Source organism: Protomyctophum parallelum, assembly GCF_964188405.1.
Source record: "Protomyctophum parallelum genome assembly, chromosome: 7".
Taxonomy (NCBI): Eukaryota; Metazoa; Chordata; class Actinopteri; order Myctophiformes; family Myctophidae; genus Protomyctophum; species Protomyctophum parallelum.
This window is the reverse complement of record NC_139705.1, coordinates 38,692,545-38,715,813: the sequence shown is the minus strand read 5'-3', so window position 1 is coordinate 38,715,813 and position 23,269 is coordinate 38,692,545. Positions and strand designations below refer to the sequence as shown.

The following is a 23,269-nucleotide window of genomic DNA, read 5'->3' as shown; positions in this document are numbered from 1 at the left end:
GGCTGTGTAGAGACACCTATCTGAACATCATGCTCCATCTGCATCTCAATCAGTGTGTATATTGTGTGTGTGTGTGTGTGTGTGTGTGTGTGTGTGTGTGTGTGTGTGTGTGTGTGTAAATGCACATTTGAACCACAGCGTGCCTATCCTGGGGGAACTTTTGCCAAAATAGTCGATCTAGCCGATCTCTTGTAGATGGTCCATTTTTGGCGAAGATATTTGGTGGAGAAAAAAAGTGCACTGTACAGTTGCAACTCAGATCAGTTTTTACTAAGAATAGAGAGTTTAAGAGGCTAATATACCTTGGCTAGGGTGTCCATGGGAGGCCATGCTGTCACTGTGCAGCCCTGCATAGATGTTGTCTGAGGAGACGGAGCCCTTGAGAGAGCAGGGCTGCTGCGTGAGGACCATCTCTGGTGCTCTGATGTCTGGCCGGGTGCTGGAGCTACTGCTGCTGCCGCTGGAGCGCGTAGAACTGTCCGACACAACGGAACTTTTGGCCGGAGAACTGGAGTCACTGGCGCCCTCACCTTGGTGGTGACAGACAGGGAGAGGATGCAAGTCAACATGGTTGCCTTAACACCATTCCCCTGTGACACTACCATATTATCAACCGTTTTATTATCAACCAAATTTGTGGGCACTAGGGGTGTGAAAATGCATCGATGCACTATTATCTTAAAATATTCTATTGCATTAGAATAATACAATAGTTTAATATTTGATGAAAATAATATTTAATGAAATATACGGATATTTCGAAAATAATTATGCCCAAGTTTAGTCAAGTCAAGTTGAAACTTGACGCTAATACTAATACTGAGTAAATCAGTTAGTATCTTTATGTAATGAAATGGATTAATCAAATTAAAAAAATCAAATTAAACTGAATTTCTCATGACTCAGTTCCAGAGAGAATCACCCCTACCTACCCATCTTCTCACAATTGGTGCTGTTTTTGTTGTTTTTCAGCTGCTGCACTGTGGGGTTGAGCAGCTTGCCAGTTTTCAGCTTGTTCTTGCTTGCCCTGCGTCTGCGGCCACTGGGGGGTGCAGCGTGCAGCAGACCAACACTGGGGGGCAGAACTTTACCAAGGTCCTTGTACAGGCCCTCGATCTCACTCCGCTGGTACGCCTGCAGCTCTGAGATCTCCTTCATGTGCCTGATGAAAAATTACAGGGGGAAAATAAGTCTCTAATAAAGACTGTACCCCATTCCTATATTAGTTGTCAAAGATATTGCTTTGAAAGGTCCAGAAAGGTCATGCCTATTAAAGCTCTGCACTGTTTTATGATCACATAAACTAGTGCCCTATACTATAGTCTGATTTATAGTTAGCTATGCGTTGTTAAGACAATAGACAAGCTCACAATGTGGGAGCTTTCTTGGGGATTTATACTGACAGAAAGCTTGAAACAACTATGTGCATGCCATTTATGCATTTGCGTGTGTGTGTTACTTTTCTCTCAGCCTCTGCAACTCCTTCTTCATGTCGGTATCCTCAAACTCGGAGTCGTTGTCACTGCTGGCATAGGCGTTGGCTCCCCCGGGAGGTGAGGTGGCGTGGCCATTCATCGCCAAAGCCGGACGACTCGGCGAATCGGATCTCTGCGTGTTGCCACTGCTGCGGCCCGAGCGGCGGAAGAAGGCCACCGCCCTCTTCATGAGGTCACTTCCACTGTGCTCAGAGAGGGCGTGGGCAGGGGGAGGGACGTGGGGGGAAGGTGGGGCAAAGGCGCTGCTGTCTTCGTCCTCTGCCGAGTCGGAGCAGAGGCGGAACAGGCGAGGCCGATGGGTGGGGGCGTCGATGGTGTGAGCGCGGGGGATGCGGGTGGGGGTCATGTCGGGGCTGGAGGCACGGTAGAAATCGGGAGGGGCGGAGTAACGGTTACTGCCATGAGGTCGGGGTGTCTCCGCATCTCCCTCCTCGGCAGCTGTCACAGAGAACCTGCCCATGGCCACGCATCCCTGCTCTCTTCTGCCCGAGCCCTGTGCCTTGTGAGACCCTCCAGAGCCACTGGAGGGCGTCCTGGGTCTCTCCAAGCGAAAAATAACATCTGGAGGAGTTGGGACAATCTGGGGAGACGGAGAAGATTGTTTCATAAGGGGCATGAAACCCTAAGCTGTAACTTGTGTAGTAGTTGAGGTTAAAAACTACAGCACGTGCAGTCTCTTAGGCGTTGTTGTATGATGTTGCACAAATATAGCCAATCTACAACCGTGATGCATTGTGAGCTTGTATTTTTGTTGCTTTAAGAGATTATTTTAATGTTTGAAAATTGTTACAGTTATGAAGATGTTTTTGAAAAATGACATGCCCAAAATAGGGACGGCAGGTTAAATGACATGCCGAAAATAGGGACAGCAGGTTGAAAGTGGTTAATTATATAGCAAATAATTAAATCAGGGACAAAATACAGGATAGACAATGCCAAAGGTCAGGACTTGGTCAAAATATAGTTTCTGGGGAACAGATGTTCCTACAGTATGTGGCGTTATCAGAGTAGAGTCTTACTTGGAAGCGGTTTTTCGAGCTATATGAACCGGTAACCAGATCCCTCCTGTTCAATAACCCATTAGAGGCTTGGGGCAAGGGAGGAGAAAACAAAACTATTAGTATTGTGATACAAACATCCAAATCACTTGTCAAAGTGTGATTAATGCAAGGCCAGCTTTTGTCACTCACCTGCCAGTGCAGAATCGCCCACACTATCTGTGCGTTCAAGAATCTGAGGCTAAAAAAAGAAGAGAGACAAACAAGGTTCAAAATGTTCCCATGTGTAAATCAGATTGTATGCATTGCTAACCCATTATCATTGCCTGGCGTCAGAATCGTCAGTCCCCGATTCTTTTTTTAGGCAAGGCACACATACCAGATAAAGAGGATCAGATAATGATAAAACATCTGGTTGACAGCAGTAATTTAGTTACCCTCCCTGTTCTCCCGAACACAGCATTAGTCTTGATGATTACAGGCGATGGTAAAATCAGTGATTACAGGCGATGGTAAAGTCAATGTTAAACTGCAGTGAATGTGTTCAAAGACGCTGCCAAAAACTTGGGCACTAATCAATGTCAACTCAACTCAGTACCCTACTGAGAGAGCTATATGGGTGCTCCTAAATATCTGCTGGTACAGATGTATCAGACACACAAATAGGTTTATTCGTACCAGAAGTTCCCCCTTGCCCTCTGCATTGGAACCCTGGGGGTCTGGGGCAGCGGCGGAAGGTTGGCTGCATATGTGCTCCTGGTAGAGCAATGTTCTCAACTTCTCGTCCAAGGTCTTAATGGTACAGTCCACAAACTCCAGCCGACGAGGCGCGTCACTATCGGACTCCCCCAGCCCCCCGCTACTAGCCTGCTGCTGGGACTGCGAGGCCTGGTGAGCTGGGCTCTGGGGCTGAGAGGCGACGGCGCCAGGCTGCATGGCCATGGCATAGGGTTGCTGCAGGACCACTGGTTGATGGGAGGCTATCGGTGGGGGCGGCTCGCCGGTAGGACTGACCATTTGATTGGACACAGGTGAGGACGAGCGGCCAATTGCCCCTTTATGTCCCGCGTTCACATCCAGAGATACAGGCGGCACGATCGGGCAGCACGGGATGTCTGTTACCATGGAGATGGCCGATATGCAAGGCTCGTCCGCACGAGGGGAGTCGTAGCGGCTTACAGCGGCGGTGGCCGTGGAGGGTTGAGGCTGCTGGACGTGTGCCCGGCCCACGTTGCTCTGAGCTGCGGGGGCTCTGGGGGGGAGGCGGGCAGACACGTCGCTGCTGGATGTGACCAAGGATGGGGCCGACACGTCACACTCTGCAACAACAAAAACAGAGATAAGACAAAGTTAAAACTTTATTAGAAAAACAAAGTTGTGAGAAGTAGAGGTCTAGGAGCCAAACAGTTAATTGAACTAATTGATTTAATCGATTATAAAAGGTAATAGATTTTAATAAAATAATCCATTTTGGTGGATTTCTTTTAAATGGAGAAAATAGCTGATAAAATGGTAAATGGTGCATTTATATAGCGCCTTTATCCAAGGCGCTATACATAGACCCATTCACACACACATTCATACACCGATTGCGGGCAGAAATCCATGCAAGGTACCAACCAGCACGTCGGGAGCAATTTGGGGTTCAGTGTCTTGCCCAAGGACACTTTGAGATGTAGACGGGAGGAGCCGTGATTCTAACCGCCGACCCATGGTTCATTGGACGACCTGCTCTACATCCTGAGACACAGTCACTGATCTATAAGGTCTCAATGTTCTGTGGGTCCACTATTTCTACTATGACACCGTTGTTTGAGAATGTATAAAATAGGGCTTAATAATCACACCATCAATTAATTTAGTTGATTATATATTTAAAAAAAAACAATTCATATTTTTTCAAGTCGATTTGTTGATGTATATACCATATATGATAATTCAAATAAATATATACTATATATCCGGAGATCCTCAATATTATCGTACGAAAATAATCAAAATATTCAATAGTTGCAGCTCCAAAGAGGACAGGGTCCTGTGGGTGACGGATGGTTGCATTAACCCATTCTGACCGGGCACCCATTTTGGTGTCAGCATCATGTTATGCTTTAGCTATTGAAAAATAGCAGATCTACAAGCTCATATCGCGCCACCGAGTGGCGCGATACGAGCTTGTAGGTCTGCTATTTTTGGAAAAAATCGAAGAACGACTGACATCTCAGGTCAGAATGGGTTAATTCATTGTCTTCTTCCATCCGGCTGGGTTGGAGTGGTCTTGGAGAGTTGGTATAGGCCTAGAGACTCTGCAGCAGCATGCTTATGTAACTGACCGCCACACAGCTCAACACTAATGCACACATCGCTTCCTCAGCAACATCCGCAGGCCAATCATATAGACATCCTATTGTTGCAAGTGTTGCCGTGTTGTGAAGCCCTTGTCACCTTCCTAGGGCTTCCTAGTCGCGTTTTTCCTCGATTATAGCAGATCTACAAGCTCTACAACACTGGCAACATTGTAGATCAGCAATTTTTGCCTTTTGTTTTTAGGGCACCATTGTACAACAAAGTATAGTAAATGGTTAATCAGACTAATAAACACATCCAATGGAAGGGCACGCAAATCTCCATTAGCTAAATTAAGTCCATTAGCCACGTGAGACTGCTGATGTGTAAAACACATTAACATAACCCACCCACGCGCGCACATGTGTGTGTGTGTGTGTGTGTGTGTGTGTGTGTGTGTGTCTCTGCCAGTGGTTCCCAAACAATTTGCTATAAGACAAGACCAGGTGGGGTTTTGCGACAACATCACATTATTATTGCAATATAACTTTACTAAAAAGTTATATTATTATTTATTTAGTTTTACTTTGTGCGCACTAATTTCTCAATAAATAAATTAGATAACCCGATTCCTGAAAACATATATTCTAACCGTTTGTTTATTGATGCGTGCTGAGAGGAAATGAGAGTACTTTGTCCACCTTTGATTAGATTTTTTGCTATCTTTTGGGGGATTTTTTCAATTCTTATTTTGATATATATTCTAACCACTTTCAACCTGGTGTCCCTAGTTTGGGCATGCCTAAAAAGGTAAACATTTTATTTATTTAATACAAGCACCATGTGTCGATGCACATTTTTAAAATTTTATAACACAAGATAGGTGCCGTTTGGCATATATATGGATACAGGTGTGCCTTGAGATTGTGTCTTGGGAAACAAAAAGGTTGCAAACCACTGGTGTATGCATTCAGACTGCCTACTGTACCATTGGCTGCAGAGACATGTGATGAGCTGTTCTCTCTGTCTGGTGTGGTCGTCTCAGCCACGGGGCAGATGATGAACCAGCGCTTGCCAGTGTGGAGGACTGTCAAGGACAAACACATACACACAACACACAGAAACACACAACTATAACATCCTCTGTAGGGCAAAATAACTGAGATAGGAAGGGTGCAAACCCAATCGCTAGGGAACCGATCAGACACGGAGATCACTCCGCCTCCTGACACCTCATTTATCAAATCCTCTTCCATCTTAATACTTTGCCACAACAAAAGACCTCCAAAAGAATGCAAATTCCCATAGCAACAACTGTGCCTGTGGTTAACCACATACATTGAGTTCTTTATTTAAAAATAAATATATATATTTTTATATATATATATAGTATATACACTATTTTTATTCAAAGTCAAGGAGGGTTTGATTTTCAGCTTTTTGTCCTTTTTTCTTCTCGTCATTATTGGCTATCAAAAATGTCTAAATGAGATAAAATAGCCAATCTAGAAGCTATGCATTGTGAGTTTGTAAATTGGCTATTTTCATTACTTTTTGACACCTTTGTACAACAAAGTATAAAAATGAATGGTTCAATCAGACTCATCGATTTAGCCGATTATAACAAATTTAAATCAATATTGTTGATTCTTTGAGATATAAAAATAAATCTGAAAAAGAATAATCAATATGTAAATAAATGTTAAATAGTTGGCAGTTGCAGCCTGAATGCCAAATGCTGAGCTAAAGCCTCACCATTCTGTTGGTACACCAAATGTGGACTGTTGGGCGTGGCAGCCTTTGAACTCTAAAGAGAAAAGTGGTTATTAAACAGCAAACTGCTTATTTAACAAATTCATGTACAACAACCTTTAAATGATTTAATAAACAGCCACAGGACTTGGCTTTCAGATAGCAAATTCAGTTATGTGAAAGTGTCATATCAGCAACAATGCTCGTCTTTGCAGCAAACTGTTGGCAGCTTCTCGTGCAAAATCATCCCGAACAGTGCCACAAGGTAGGACAACGGTCCTCCCGGGCTAAGATGGCCGCATCGCCTCCCTGCCAAGAGTTCCCCATCTCACTCACCTCTGTCACCAGTGTGCCAGATTCTCCTTGGCTCTGCTGGGGACCACCTCCCTGTTGCTCAAAGCACTTCTCCCCCTCCCTGTCCTCACTCAGAATGTCCTCTGCCTTGTCCATGATGTCCCTCAGCAGCTCTATGAAAATCTCCTTCTCCAGAAGCAGGATGAAGTCGTTCTCCACCTGTGACGGGTAGTAGGACGGAGGAGATGTTGACGGTTGAACCCCCAAAATTCTCTAATTTGGCCAGTCGCTGCATATGTTCAATGCCCATGTGCAATTTGATATTGATTGTCCAACACACCGAGGAGAAAATCGATGCAGAAAGTTCTCATTTCTACAGTAGTCTTTCTGTGAGAGATTTTAGTGCGAGAGAGAGAGAGAGAGAGAGAGAGAGAGAGAGAGAGAGAGAGAGGCTGCATTGCAGTGATAAACAGAATCACTGGGACTTTGGCAGTTTAGTGACTTGAAAGAATTACCGGTATTTGAAAGATCATCTCACAGAGAGCTGGGAGGCGGGCAGTTTATACTTTGGAAGGACATTTGAAATGTTATTGAAGTAGTAACTACTCAGATTGCTTCACCAGTTAGTCAAATGCATACCATGTATGTAGCGATCTCCTCTGGTGCGTCTCCATCCAGGTCAAACTTGAAGGTGACCATCTTGTGGTTGTGGGTTTCCAGCTGACATTCTACCATCTTGTCACCCGTGTTACATACCTGTACCGAAGAGCAACACCATTCATCACCCCAATTAATATGCTTTGCTGACTACGGTGCAGTATATGCAGCATACATTTTAGTTACAGTTTTAAAAATCATGTATACTATGCTTGTCATTTGCTGATCATTTTCCAAAGGATAACTCTTAACTCTCAAAGGATAGCTTTTAGATTTAAGTGACTTTATATAGTGACTTTCCTATTTATTTATATTCAAACGTTTCAGGTGATAGTGTAAACCCCCTTGTATCCGCTTCTCCATTCATGTCACCATTCTTTTGTTTTACCATTACCACTGTCATAGCATGTGGGTCTTCAAATGTGTTGTGACTGACAGGGCAACCGTGCCAAGTTCATTGTGAGTGATGATTACCTATTTTAAGCAAGTTACTGGTCTCTGCAATATTATTTTGTAACCAAATCTAAAATGAATAGAAATCAATAGCTCCCTCCAAGGTAGGAAAAACACATAAAAAACTGGTATGCTTTGGGAAATTGTTGGCAGCAATGTAAAGTATATTTGATTTGAAGTCGATGGGTAAAAAAAAACACAACTAAGGTACCCACATTTAGCATGCTGAGTTTCGGCCTACTGATCTTCTCCTGACGGGACCGGGTGCGCGTAGACCTGCGGTGGTGTTTGCGATGTTTCCCTTCACCTTTCAGTCCGTATGTGCCCTCGCAGCCATCACTCAACTCCTTCCCTGAGGTGGCATCAGAGTTGATGCTGGTTTTGTGAAGAAAGGAGCAGACAATTTTACAGATCAGTGCTTTATTCATTTCTTGGATGAGTTACCTTTGCAAATCACAGTGGAAAACCGGGCCTCCAAATGTTTTGTTATAGCCTTCAGTGGTTGTCTGAGACCAAATAATATTATTGTGCTTAATACTTAATACCCATGTTCTGTTCCTCTTGCTAATGTAAAAGGAACACGGTAGTGTTTAGTCTGATATGCCTGGGCAGTGGGCATATCCAAATATAGATGGTTCAAGACAAAGTAAATGGGGCATACGATACGATAGGCCCCAAGAGTCTCCATTCTGCTGCAAAATGTTCATCCCGACGCAGGGAGTGTCATTGATTCAAGGATTTGGACAGAAAGTAATTCAGCTAAGCTAAGTTCATTAGAGCTTATGAACAGAATTAGGAGGATGTTCTAAGAACTTGTTCAAATAACAAACAGAACTAGGACGATGTTCTAGGCACTTGTTCAAATAACAAATAGAATTAGGAGGATGTTCTAAGAACTTGTTCAAATAACATACAAATTAAATTATCATATAAAACAATTAGGTCAACCTTTACACAACCACATGAGAAATTTAAACTTAACTCATAACGCATTCACAATTCATTACAGTGTTATCAAGGAATGTAGTTGAGTAACTGTGGCTGCTGAAGTCAAAATATAACTTTAAGACTGAAACTAGAAAATACAAATCAGAATCTATGTACTGTAATTCATTTAAACAAATCAGAATCTATGTAGTCTAATTATTTTAAACCATAAAGTGAAGGGCGCCTGGTGGCATTCCACAGGCTCTGATGCAGTCTGAGAGCACGTCACAGGTTCGAATCCCGATCCAGACGACCTTTATTGCGTGTCACTCCCCATCTCTCTTTACCCGTTACCCGTCTGTCTAGAATTTATGTAAATAATGTATTATTCAATTAAGTAATTTCAACCCTAAATAGAACCTACTAATCTAAAAACTATTTTTAAATACAGTAGGTTTAGTAAAGGCTAAATTATGAAATCAGAATGTTGTCCAAGGTTCAGAGCTGGTCCAGACTGGCTACATCTAACATGCATCTGTCAAAATCACCACATGATCCAAACACCTCTCTAAGTTGAGAACAGCTGGTACCTGTCATAGCTCTGTCCTGCTGTCTGTTTCTCGGTAGCTTGATCCTACAGACAGAACAAAATGCAGAAAATATGAACAACCAGGGGGAAATAAAGGATTATATCAAGTGTCAAGGCGTTTCATTTTGAGATGCTGGTAACTCCAAATTTGACAAGAGAGAGAAGAGGAAAAGGTGTTAAAGCCCAATTTATACGTCATGGCACGCTGAAAATAGCCGATCTACCAGTTGACATAGATCAGCCATTTTCAGCGTGTGACACCATTGTACGACCAAGTATGAATTAACCATGAGGAGCCTAAAGGAATTAAACCACATCCATCCATACCTCCATGTTGCTCTCTGTTGTGCTCTGACTCACAGCCCCCAAGGGAGCGGCGGCCTGTTTCTGCTGAGTCAGATTGGAGCTGGAAGGCCCTGATGATGCTATCCGAGAGTCACTGGGCAGCGGCGCTGGAACGTGGCTCTGGGCCTGATGCCGGGCCTGCGGAGGCATCTGGCCCAAGTTTTGGGTGGAGTCCAATTGAGCAGCAGCGGCTGTGCCAGCGTCGTGCCCATTCAATACAGGTGGGGTAAAGACTGCAGGCTGGGTCGGCTGAGCAGAAGGCTTTGGCTCTGGGTGGCTGAGCAGGGTCTGCTGTAGAACCTGCATAAAGGAAGCCAGAAATAAAATTTATTTGCAGACAACACATTTATGCAAGTCACCACGAAGGGATTTGTTCTCCAGAAAGATCGTAACTTCATTAGAGCTTTAATGACTGTCCTTAATGTTGTTAACTCATTTCAAGCTATTAGGTAAAGAACTACAGTAAACATACCTTTTATTTTGCAACAGCATGACACACTACCACTAAGGCATGTTGTTTTCATCTCTATCATTGCATTAATTTTAACACACAAACAAATTCCCTTTGCCAGTAATAGAAAGCTGTGCATATTTCAACATGTTTTGAAATGCCACCCAAAAAAAAAAGATGACAGGATGTTTTTGTTTCGTTTCGGTTCGTTGGTGACATGACGCACATTGATTGTGCAGAAGCATACACAATATAAAATAGGTTATCAAGTGAAGGCTCACACCCAAGACACAGCAAATCCACCCTCAACACACACAACTAGTTAGTTCGTTTCGATTCACACCTTCTTGGTAAACACGTGCATTATACTGCAGCCATAATAATTACCTGTCTCAGAGGCTGAGCGCTGGTGACAGGGGGCGGGTGTGTGTATTGTGACGGGGTGGGGTGTGCGTGCATGCCATGCGTGACTAGGGCTTCCATAAGTGCAGGCTGCGGATGAGACACTTCGGATCTAGCAGCCGTGTGTTGAGGGGTAATGGGACACCACTGCTGGGGTTGTGGGGATGGGGGCCCTACCATAGCTAGTGGGGGTGTGGGTGAATGTAAGAGAGGCACCGAGACAGGGGGAGCCAAAGCGCTTTCTATGTGCAGGGGGGAGAGGGGAGAGACCGAGGGGGTTACAGGGACGCTTTTGCCAGGAGAGAGGAAGATCGGAGGTAGAAGGGTCAAGGTTGAGGAGGTGTAGGGTGGAGGAGCGGTACAGAGTCGAGGGTAGGAGTAGTCATTGTCGGTCATAGCCGCCATCACAGGGACCGTTAGAGGGACGGTTTTGGCAGGAGAGAGGAAGATCGGAGGCAGAGGGGTCAAGGTTGAGGAGGAGGAGTAGGGTGAAGGAGCAGGACAGGGTTGAGGGTAGGAGGAGGAGTCACTGTCTGCCACCATCGCTTGGACAGAGGGAAACTGTGAAGGGAACTGAAGAAACAGGAGGAAATAGGAAGACATAGCATAATTAAGAGAAGGTTCGAAAGTAGGAGGATGGTGCATCAAGCGAAATCTAGTCTCTCAAGCCAGACAACTTTTCCACAATCTTCTAATACTACCATCTGTAGCCTTCATCTGTTTGTCATTTCCGTTGATGAAAGATACTTTTCCCGCCCCCTAAATTTCAAGTAGCCAATTATTTTTACCCCCCTTTTTTCCCCACAATTGAAAAATATCATCCTCCCAGCCCAGCTTCCCTCTCCCAAACATGGTCAATTGTGTTCGCACAGATGCCGGACAAAGCCGGATGCACCATGGTGGATTCGAACCCACAACATCTGTTGTGGTGGGCAGGCTTTACCACTGCGCCACCCGATCGCCAGACGAAAAGCTACATTTTAAAATATCTTTAAATATATTTTGGATTTTCCATTTCTGCTATGCAGCAAGCTGGGTACTGGGTAGGCTTCGGCTGTTTTTATTTACAGTAAAGTACCTAAAATTGTGTGAGTCAAGAGGCTAAACAATGTCCAAATCCCTTATCTTCTGCTGAGGCATCCACTGAATCTAAAAATCAGACTCAAGTAAACGGAAATGGTTGTGATAAGCGTGAGTGATTCTAAGCGTATACCTGGGATGGGTGTGTTGGTGGCAGCGCGGTGGAGATATGCAGAGGATGGACCTGGTGATGGACAGGGGCCTGAACCAATGACGGTTGAGGAGGAAGTGCATAATGGGATGCGGATTGGTTAAAATTCTGCCTGTGACTCTGCCGATCTTGTCCGAACTGTGAAATGCCCTGACCGGCAGAAAGCATCAAAAGAGAAGGGGGGAGAAATGCACCGGAAGTTGGATGATGGAAGGGACTCTGGTTACAGCCACACCCCCCACCCCTCCTCTGTGCTTTTCCTGCCATTGACTCAGACCAGAATGGCTTTTACATTCTCTCCATCCTGTCATGCATCTGCTGCACAGAGCTCTGAATTCCACTGCTCTGCCGACACAGGGCACGCACGGGGCTTAGCAGATAACAGCACAGTTATTGTTTTCATTATTGCTTCCGTAAGCTCTGTGTTGGCCGGTTTCCGAGGAAACTCCTGTTTATTTGGGCACGTCCACGCACCAAAAAAAAGGCAATCCTAATATTTGTCTCAAGTCGAGGTCAACACCAGGGCAAAACCAGCCATTTTTAAAGAAATAAAAATTTGGCTGATCAAAATGCTTACATCACGTTGTGAGCTTGTATACTTTTAATTTTATTTATTGTTGGCATTGTAGTTTGAGTAGATGTGGTTGTTGTTCTCATCTTGGCTCACTAAGGCCCCTTTTCCACCGGTTGGTTCCCAATGGGAACCGGTTCAGTTCTTTTTGGTTCTTAGTCCATGAGCCAGAGCTCCAAAATTGAAACATAAATTATGAATTGAGTGGGCAAAACCATACCTATATTATATTGTTATCACCATTAAACTTCCCCAATTGAGTACTTACACGAAGACAATGATTTATTGTATTACAAATTTTACATTTTTAATATGCAAATGAGACATTATGTAGGAGAAGAAAAAAAAAAGAATATGAAAAAGCTGCTACTGTGGAAGGGTTATCATGTATTAATTTACTTGTATTGATCCTATAAACAATTTAATATAGGGTATAGTTTGCCCACCAATTTTGGAGCTCTGGCTCATGGACTAAAAACCAAAAAGAACTGAATCGGTTCCCATTGGGAACCAACCGGTGGAAAAGGGGTCTAAGAGAACTACTGCTAATTACAGCAAAGTGGAGTCAAAGTCAAGTTTACCAATGCTGTAGTCTACACAGGGCAAGATGCAAAATTGCTTTGCCACACAGAGTCAATCCTTAATTTGCCTATTCGTTCACATTGAATGGAAGTGAATGAGAAGTGAAATATTCAATTGGCTGTGTGACCGTGCCCTTAACACTTTTCCCCTTCTCCATCCACGGTGGAAGTAGATGGAGTTATGCCAGAAACACCTACTAAAATATAATGTTTGCAGTTCCAGAACTCAGTAGCTATGTTGTCATAAACAAACAATATTTCTCATATCAAGTTTGCATTTTGTTTTGCATCTTTATGTTACAACAACATAATTACTGGGCACTGCTGTGACAAAGTGTGCTGTGAGGAATGGAGTTCTACCTGGTTCAGGAAAGCTGTGGTGTAGAGATGGGGATGGAACTGATGAGAAATGAAAGAAAGAGCAGGGTCAGAGCTGGGGGAACTAAAAATGGCTAGATGAATGATGTTGAAGTTCATGATCATCACTGTACACTCACCTGTTGTGCCATGGGTGCAGCGGCCGGAAGGTTCTGGGCCGTCACCATTTGGCTTGATCCTGGGTAGGTCTGCGGGGTTGCAGCTTGTTGAGGAAGAGATGAATAGGCCTGCCCCACTGCAGCAGACTGGGCAGGCATGTACTGGCTTGGCACTTGGCCCATCTGTGGTTGCAACACATTAGTGGAAGTGGGCGCATTGCTTTGAGAGGGGATATCAGACTGACCTGCAGCGAGGTACACTTGCTGGGCTGGAGGGACTTGTGGATTTGGAGCAGACGTGGGATAGGGCTGCGAGGCAGGGACCGGAACCTGCTGAAATATAGGCTGGGCTAGCTGTTGGCTCTGCGATGGAACTGAACTCTGCATTGCTTGGTGGCTGTGTTGTTGTTGTTGTAGTAATATTGGGGCTGGTTGTTGATGAATAGAGGTCTGAAGGCTATGCTGAGACTGAAGTTTAGGCACCATTTGCTGTTGTTGCATAACGTGTCCCATTTGCTGGTCATAATAACCGAGCTGAACATGAGCTTGTAGAGCTTGCTGGGTGTACTGTACATTAGATTGAGCGATTGGCTGTGAGGGTTGTTGTTGGTGGTGCTGTTGTTGAAGTGGGATTGGTTTGCTGTAATGTGTCGGTGAGGAGGAAGTCTGACCAGCCTGATGACTAGACAGCAACACCTGCTGAGGAGCACCAGGAGCCTGGGTAGGGAGGCACTGGGCAGTGGCTGCCACAGTGGGCACACCTGTTGCAACAGGGTAGCTCTGCGACGGCTGCTGCAGTGGCATGGTGATTGCTGCTACTGTCACTGTAGGTCCAGTCTGTTGGACAGGCATGGACGCGGGAGCACCAGGGTATCCCGTCGCTGCAGCCGCCACCTGTTGCTGCTGAAACGGTGCTTGGTAGTTCTGTGCAAATTGTTGCGCCGCGGCCGATGCAGCTTGAGCGTGTGGCATACCTGGAGCAGCATAGCTGGATGCAGTAACTGGTAGACCGGCTGGAGGTAGGGTTGGACTAGGATGACTATGTCCAGACTGGATGTACTGGAGAGTACTATGATGAGCTGGGCTGGAGGAATGAAGGCTCTGGAGTGAAGGTTGGTTCTGGAGGCCTGCAGTGTTGACCTGAGTGAGGAAGAAAGAAATAAACTATTTTAGAATCTCTTGGGGTAGACCTGTACTGGGCCCATGACAAAGGGCCACAAAAGCTACAGAAAATGACACACTCAATACAGCATGAATAACGCAGGATGTAAACATAATGAGAGGATGAAGGAATAAAAATAAGTTCATAAAACATCCGTCTCCACAATGAGCAGGCGGCAACAGGTGTGCACTAAAATAAGGAGGACACAAGGGAAGGAGGGGAGGCGAGGGAGGTGGTGAGGAAAGAGGTTAGACGGCCACTGCTCCTAGTGCCACCAGTGGCCATCTGTCCAGAGCAGTGTCAAAGGATCTACACAATCCCGAGGTAGGGAGGAGAAAAAAACTAAAAACACAGCTGGGCACTTAGTCAGTGAAGCGGAAAGACAGACTGTTAATGTCATTAGTCAGCAGGACATGAAGTTGATCTGCAACAGTTTGTCCCACGTTCTCCCAAGCATTAAGACTAGTGATTTCTACGAAGGCAGCAAGGTGCAGACAGCAGACAGGAGATCAGACTGGCTCCATGCAGAACAGTGCTGTGCCTCCTACAGGCTAGGAGGTATCGGCTATGCAAGCGTCGGATTACCCAAACGGAGGACAACAGGGGGTGTCGCCGATGAGAACCTACCACTCCCTCAGCCCCGGCGCTTCGCTGCTCTCCAGCACAGTAGCTGGCCCGGCGGGCAGGCCGCTGGTGGGGTGGGTGGAGCGGGGCTGGGCCCTGGGCGCATGAGGTGTTAGAGGGGGTTGTTGTTTTGCGGCTGATGATGTTGAACAGGGACTTCTGCAACAGGGAGAAGTCTGAACAGTCGCTCTGACCTTTAGCCCCTGTGGACCCACCAGTGGCGTGGTGGTGGTGGTGTCTGAAGGCACATGCATAGGAATGCGCTGGCCTGGCAACAGGGGAGAGATGGTGATGGAGCAACAGAGAGACACACGCATGGCACATGTGAGTTCTAGGCAGAGAGCTGTGTTGGTGGTGTTGAGAGTTCAGACTCAGGAGACTGCTGAGGTCAGAGTGTCTCCGTCCACCAGGAAGCGATGTCGACGCGCAGCCAGTGGCCGGCGACGCACACCCACTGGCGGCCACTGGCTGCGCGTGTGTGCACGTGTCGCTGTGGCGACGGGCCCCTAGGTACGAGAGGACGGGAGGCAGAGGAGGCAAATCGCTCTGGGAGGGGAACCTGTCCTCTGCCTCGAAGTGGACCTTGGTGGAGCCGAGCTCCGTTCGGTTCTCAGAGGTGGCGTGGACGGGGCTGATGGATCTCACTTTCTGGGCTTGGATGAGGGCTTGGAACTGAGCGATGCGGTTGGCTCCGAGACTGTCGATGACGGGGGCACTTCCTCTCCGTGCCATGGCGCCCATTTCGGCCCTGAGCTGTGGGCCCAGAGCTCCCTGCCAAGCCTCACGCTTCTCACAAGAGGCCAAACAGGGACCACTGTGCGGGTTCTGATCCAACAGCAACCCGAAAGCAAAACAGATGTTACTGCACATCACACTATCACAAAAACAAAACGATAGGATGGAATGACGACGAACAGGAACGTAGAACCAAAAGTGGTATGTTTGCACACTTGCCAGGGATGGATATGGACATGCAATATACACGTGTAATGTTAATTAGGGCTGATGTGTGCCGAGAGTCTGCTAAGCTTCTGTGTGGGGTAATGATCCTGCAGGGATCTGTGTGGGCAGGGCACAGTGCTTGTTTTCACTTAATGACCTTCATGCACATGTCCAGTAATTTGTTTCACATTGTGTGTGGCACTGTACGTGCGTGTGCACACGTGTGTGTGTGTGTGTGTGTGTGTGTGTGTGTGTGTGTGTGCATGGGCCCTGCATGTGTTCTGCTCACAGTACAGACCTGCTGCGTTGCCATGGTGATGGGCTCGTGCAGAGACTGGTAGAGGACACTCTGCTGGCTGCTGTGGGAGTCTGAATACACGGCCGAGCCCAAACCACTGTCGAACGTGCTGTCTGCTGCAGGGGTGTAACAACAGAGATCAAAGGGTCACTCTGTGTAACGCAACAGGTAAAAACAAACAACGTTGATGGCTTGTTGTGTGTCTCGGAGCAGAGGGCATGGGGGAAATCCTTACATGTCACAGAGGTGGCGCTAGCGGGCAGCTTGGACAATCTGTCCAGCTCGGTTTCCTCCATCTCCAGCGGTGGGAGCTGTCCAGCCGGTGCGGCCGCGGCGGAGGAGCCGTGAGTCAGGCTGGTCTGTGTGCCGAGAGCCCCTTCGCCTCGGTCCAACGCCGCCGACGCACTTCTCTCCCTTCTCCATTTGATAAGCGACACGCGGTCCCTGATCGACTTCCCCACAGTCTTTGCGTCGCTCTCATGGAAGAAGCCAGACTCCACCTTACAGAAAGAGGGAAAGAATGCACGGCTTAATGGGATATTTTTAGTGTTGAATACGTGAGAGAAAAGAGGGAGCAACATAGAGACTTGGATTCAGTGCTTGGATTCAGTTGGTTCCCAACATTAACTGGCAGTGTTGCTAATGTTACCTCAAACTATAATATTGCACCAGACACTATACATTACTCACCAATTAGACAAAGGACACACCTCTACCTGTCGTTTTGTCTCACAACCTTAAGGGGAAGACACAACCTAACTATCATATCTAAAAATGGTACAAAGGTGTAGTAAATTACTATAATAGAATATAAAGACACTCGCCATATCTATAGGCATTACTATACATAAGCCTTATAATATTCTAATGTATAACATAACACTTAAAATGTTATAAATATGTTAGAATGTGACCTAAATAATAAACAAGAGCAATATGACACCATATCCGCAAATAGCATGGAGGTGCACGGCCGCAGACAGGAGGCCCGTCTATGAAGATGACCTGAATCTCTCCGTCTGTTGGGAAATTAGTCATCAGGGAGATCTGACTGGATGGGCACATGCTGCTGACTGTGCAGTCTCATTGTGCTCGTATAGCCCTCAGTGTCTGCTGTCATTACCACATCATCCGTTAACAACCAAGCCCTGGCATTTTCACCACAGTCACCGTTTAGGCTGAGGCAGAACTACACAGCCGGGGAGAGACTGATACACTGACCGACAGATATAAAGAGATAGGAAGACATGAAATACAATTACAAAGAAGACAAAGCATAAATGGAGTAACATTGAACCAATACGGAGTGGAAAAGGGATCAAGATAAAGAGAAGGATGGGAAACGGGTCAGCTGGCTGATTCTCATCTCAGAAGCTTTACTCCCATTACAACAGCAGGGAGAGGTCTGTTCCATCAACAAAAGCAATATAGTATATCTTCACATCTAATACTCCTCTTTCTCAGAACGTATCTTTTGCTGTTCGTGCACACCCCCCCCGACATGGGGCTCCTGTGGTTCTCAATCCGTTTTCCTTTTCAGCTCTGGACCAGCATATTTAGAATCATCAAAGGACCACCCCGGTGACCCCACCTCCCCAGTCCCTACGACAATATAGTAATCTAATTAGTAAATAAGGCATATCAACATCTTTTTTTTCCTACTTTTCATTATTAAAATATATAAGCATCAGTTTTTTAATACTGTACATACTGTACAGAACCCCAAAATGGGTTCCCAGCCTGAAGGGGTAAAACACCAAAAGGGGTTCCCACCCCGAATGGGTTAAAGGACAACTTTAGTTTTTTTCATCCAATGTTCATGTTTTATGTTATTAGAGAAAGTAAAAGGTGAATGTATTTTTATTTTTTTGCGGCTTTCTTTTTTTAGGGATTTTAGCTGTTTTTGACAGGGGGCGCATGGGGCTAAATATGTGTTTCTTTACTAAATTGTATAGCGATTTCTTTTTTTGGCCACAAAAGATCACGGGATCTACTGAATGTGTCAAACTGACATATCGAGCATATGACACAAAGTGTGGCTTCCCCCTAGTAGGCTACCTTCACATTCAGTAGATTCTGTGATTTTTTTGTGGCCAGATGTAATTTCTTGGGGTCTAGTAAGACTATATTAAATAATAAAAAAAATTAATTGCCATTACATTTTGTAAATGTTCGAAAGGCCCTAAAACGAAAGAAATCAGCAAATTCACTCATCTTTTACTCTCTCATATCAACCTAAAACATGAACCTTTGTTGAAAAAAACTAAAGTTGTCCCACCGGTGGCCTGACGTCAAAATTAAAAAAATGTTTTCTAAATCATGACAATTTTCTGAAAGATTTGAGGCACATTTTCACGATTTGTCAAAAATAGCATAGCGCCACTCGCGCTATGAGCTTGTAGATCTGCAATTTTTCAATAGCTTAATTATAACATAATGTTTTAACACCAAATGGGGTTCCCGCCAAAAATTGGTTAAACATGGTTGTGTGCCTGTGTTGTTCACCAAACATAGCAGAACTACACGGTCACAGTCTGTCACAGTGGTGCACAGAATTACCGGTAACAAAATATATCAAGCCCTTAAAAGTCATTTATTTAAACCTTTTTCTTTGTTTTCTTTATTTTTTTTTAACACCTCACTACGCCCCAAGCAAATTCAATTTGTTTCTTAAATTAGATAAAGAAACACTTTACCATGGATCACCTGTAATTATGGCATGGACAACTAGTGGTCCGGAGACCACTGGTTGAGAAACAGTGCTTTAGTAACATCTGATAATGGCTGACTAGATGCTCATATCTCATATGCGGTGGAATAGATGTTTGAGCTCCTTTAGATACAGATAGTCCTGCCAGTTCATCGACGATTGCAAAAATTTATCCTAAATGTGTCAAACCAAAGGTTGAACTCTCAAAAACATTTGTCAACGTGTGTTAATCTGAGTTTTCACTGTTAGATGAGATATAACCAGAAATAGAGAGAAAGATGTGCAACTTTATTGGAGTAAACATTTCTCTCAGCCAGGGCATCTTATCTGATGGGCATCTGGGGAAAAGCAAGATTTAAAAAATAGTAGCGCAATCACCGGATTCCTGGAAATGTGCAGTAGCTTATCACTGGCCATCTGCATGTGGGCGCATTCCCTGATCATGAGATACAGGCACTGTTGGCACACACATTGCCATGCCATGCCCGGAAAACATTTCACTGAGCCCCACACAAGGAATAATGAATGTGAATTTGTTTTACCCTCAACTAAACTGAATAAAGAGCGGTTAAGCAACCTCCAACACAGGAACAATGGGAAGAGTTGATTCAAGACATATCTCATGGAGAAATTGACGCATCGTTTGAGACTGCAGGAAGGACAAATGGGTGAAATGGACAATTTTTAAGACCGAACATAGAGACTAAGGATATGGGGGAATGAGGAACAACGGAAAATGTCTAGGATTATATATATTTTTCGTGTGTACTGTATGTGTTGTATCTTTTCTTTTTCCCTTTTGTCTCGTGCAGTTTGTTGAAAAAATGAATAAAAAAAGTGATAAAAAAAAAAGAGCGGTTAAGCATGCATGACTTACATGAAGACAAGCACAACGACAGTGATGCCTTGACTTGAGGGCTTGTGAGATGTGTCAGAGCAAGCCACTGTGCAAGCTAGTGCCGCCCCACGGCAAGTAGCCAATGGCCTCAGTATAGATTAGCGCGCCATCCAGGTTGGCAAGTTGTGGTGGACGGAATAGGTTAACACCGTTTGAAAACTGCACATAAACAGGATACTGAGTGAACTAAAATCAGTGTTCCCTATCCCTAAACACGACAAGGTTCCTCCCCCCCTAGTCTCGCGTGGTAAGACCCATCTTCGCACATCAACAGCTCCAGTGACAGAGGTTGGACAGCTATTTAATCGTCTGAATGCAAGACTACCTCCTTCTGAAATCACTGATTTAAACATGATTTGGAACAAGATCGACCTGTTTAACGAAAAGTGGGATACTTATCTTGTCTGCAAAAGTGAAAACACAACGAGCAGTATTCGTAAGCCCTACAGCCCTACAGTGGGATAACAGCAATACAGTGGGATAGTCAGCAAGCTAATTTACTGTACTCATGTCCTGGTCTACTGGGAAATCTTTACAAACTTGAGGGGTAGAGAGACATGCATGCAATCACAATCAACTAAAACAAAAACACCATTATGACTCAAATGTAATTTTATCTGCCTTGTCCAGACAACCTGTAGGCTGCCATTTCCTGTGACATGACTTTCAGTGGACAAAGAAAGCTCTCGAGTACTCGTCCGTCCTGCATAATATGTTTAAATGTGTGTGTGGGAACCACAGATCAATAAAACTAAAATAACAAATCCTTTGGTAAAGGAGCATCATGTATCACATGCTCTGTACATAGCCACCTCTCACTCACCATCTCTTGCGCGACACCCTCAGGGACCTCCTTCTCCAGGTCAAAGCTGAACTCGATGGCACCGCTCTCTTTGTACTTCCCCTTTAGTTTCTTGGGGTCCTCAACCCACAGCCGGAGAGCTATGGAGGCCTTTGTCCCATCGTCCTCCTCAGCCAGTTCCACCCTCACACCAGTATCCTCAGCGAAGAAGGCGTGGTTCAGTAGATCCTTGATGGAGTACCTGGGTAGGGTCAATCATCGGAAAATGTAATCAACTCATGCTTGATAATAAGCAATTTCAAGACGTCCGTTCTGGTTCAGTTCAACTTGTGATGAGCAATTAACCTTCATTTTATTTGACTACTTTATTACTTATTATGGTCCAATTAAAAAAATCACATAGAATTGATAGAATGATCCCAAAAAATAGATTTGATGGATTAATGGCGGGTAATCACTCACCTCTCATCTTTCTTTTGGCGGATACACTCCCCTATAATCTCCTTTATTTCAGGATCTATGACTTTATTGTAGCTGGCTGGCTTCACCCCCTGTGAGAACATCAAAGCGAGACAATGAGAACGTGCTGTGAACTGGAAGGGAATAATAACAATATCATGCCTCCTTAGCACACAGAGACTTGGACATTCCTTGGTGCCAGCAGCCATCAGGCTCCACAACAAAGCTTGGCCCCCGTATGAGAGCTAAGACGTGCACCGTCTGTTCCGTTCTTTCAGGATTACCAATTTCTGCTCTGGCACGGCCTGCTCTTTTGGATTACCGACTCCAACCTTTGACTCTGGCTATAGATGTACACTACAGAACCTAATAATTATTAAAATCTAAAAATATATATATATAGAATATCGAAATCTAATAATACTAAAAATAAAAATAAAATAAAAAAAACGACACGGTTAGAATCCACAACCCAAGCCAGAAATGGACTTAGATGTGAATTTGAACAGCCACGTTAAAGTCATCCGACTCTGCCATGGACAGATAATAACTTTGTTTAATGCAAATGACCTTTTATGTATTCTTTGCACTTTACACAAAACATTATGCAAATTACCTTTTATGTATTCTTTGCACTTTACACAAAACATTAAGAGAATTAAAAGTGCAAAGCACCTTGAATTACCTTGATGAAATGTGCCTTACAAGTAAACTAGCCTTGCATACATTAATTATTACATTAATTGTAGATAGGCTGTGTATGTATGTGTATGTATGTAGTATATTCATACAAAATAACTATTTTCATCCAGATATTCACTGCTGTATTCCTGACACTATCAATTCATTTACTCATTGGCGATAGATTCATATCACATATTATTCACTGTACAGTTCTCATTCATTCAGAAACCCAGTACAGATGTCTAGTGACAGAAACTAAAACTATTTTACAGAGTAAAACAATTTTATTTATTTGTATGCATCTAGGTTTGGTTAGTGACTCAGTACTATTAACTGTACCTGTCCTGTATTACACTCTTACCGCTGACTTTTGGTGGCTGGCTGAATAACTGGCTGAATTTTCCCCAATGGGGAATCTTATTTTATACAAAACAAAAAGTAAAGATAGTGGCAAGTAACCAATCATAATGCTCAAAATATGACCTTTTTATTTCAAATACCGTCTTCATAGCAGAGCATTATTGGCGTGAAGCAATTTCAAAATTGTCAGCTCATTAAATTCTTATAGAGAGCCACTTCTTGCATCTGAGAAAGAACTGGCTTCAGGGGAAGAGGCTAAATCCTGCTGATGCCGAACTGTTGTATGTACCAAAGCTTAGCATACAGTATTTCAGGATTTCTCTTTGATCAGTCTCCTATACTAAGATTCCACAGTAGTCCCTGAAGGCAGTCACAGTCAGTAACAATAGAGTACAGTATGCACTATGCACCATACAAACAGGCCAAAAAAAGACTATTGGCGATCAGGCCTTTGCAATCCGCGCACACTCATTATGGAACGCCCTGCCACTGGAGATCAGGCTTGCCGACTTGGTTCCTCATTTTAAATCACTCCTCAAGACCCATTTTTAATCCTTTATTGTTGCGATTTCTTTGTATATTCTGATGCATTTTTTCACCTTTTTATGTTTTTCACCGATGTGCCATTATTCTGTGTTTTTGCTGTTGCCTTTAGATGTATGATATGTTCTATGCTCTTGTTGTTCAGCACTTTGTGACCTTGTTCTTGAAAGGTGCTATATAAATAAAGCTCTATTATTATTATTATTATGCAGAGAGACAGTTGGCATGCCATTTAAATGGGCATACAGAGCCTTTCTTCAACAGCCGGTGAATGACTCACC

At 44.4% G+C, this 23,269-nt stretch overlaps 1 protein-coding gene across 1 annotated transcript in view; it reads right to left on the bottom strand.

Moving 5' to 3' along the window:
* The window catches only part of LOC310861501 (serine/threonine-protein kinase WNK2), a 50,652-nt gene that overhangs the window by 5,990 nt on the left and 21,393 nt on the right, over positions 1–23,269 (bottom strand). The window contains exons 6-26 of the mRNA XM_083768963.1: positions 21,405–21,493; positions 20,964–21,183; positions 16,768–17,032; positions 16,533–16,648; positions 15,296–16,117; positions 13,528–14,646; positions 13,391–13,429; positions 11,861–12,028; positions 9,777–10,094; positions 9,451–9,494; positions 8,149–8,308; positions 7,463–7,579; positions 6,866–7,042; positions 6,533–6,584; positions 5,766–5,864; positions 3,173–3,813; positions 2,687–2,735; positions 2,516–2,610; positions 1,460–2,076; positions 933–1,162; positions 303–530 (exon numbers count right to left, since the gene is read on the bottom strand). Coding sequence (XP_083625089.1) covers positions 303–530; positions 933–1,162; positions 1,460–2,076; positions 2,516–2,610; positions 2,687–2,735; positions 3,173–3,813; positions 5,766–5,864; positions 6,533–6,584; positions 6,866–7,042; positions 7,463–7,579; positions 8,149–8,308; positions 9,451–9,494; positions 9,777–10,094; positions 11,861–12,028; positions 13,391–13,429; positions 13,528–14,646; positions 15,296–16,117; positions 16,533–16,648; positions 16,768–17,032; positions 20,964–21,183; positions 21,405–21,493 — 5,665 coding nt within the window. The remainder of the gene's footprint in view (positions 1–302; positions 531–932; positions 1,163–1,459; positions 2,077–2,515; positions 2,611–2,686; positions 2,736–3,172; positions 3,814–5,765; positions 5,865–6,532; positions 6,585–6,865; positions 7,043–7,462; positions 7,580–8,148; positions 8,309–9,450; positions 9,495–9,776; positions 10,095–11,860; positions 12,029–13,390; positions 13,430–13,527; positions 14,647–15,295; positions 16,118–16,532; positions 16,649–16,767; positions 17,033–20,963; positions 21,184–21,404; positions 21,494–23,269) is intronic.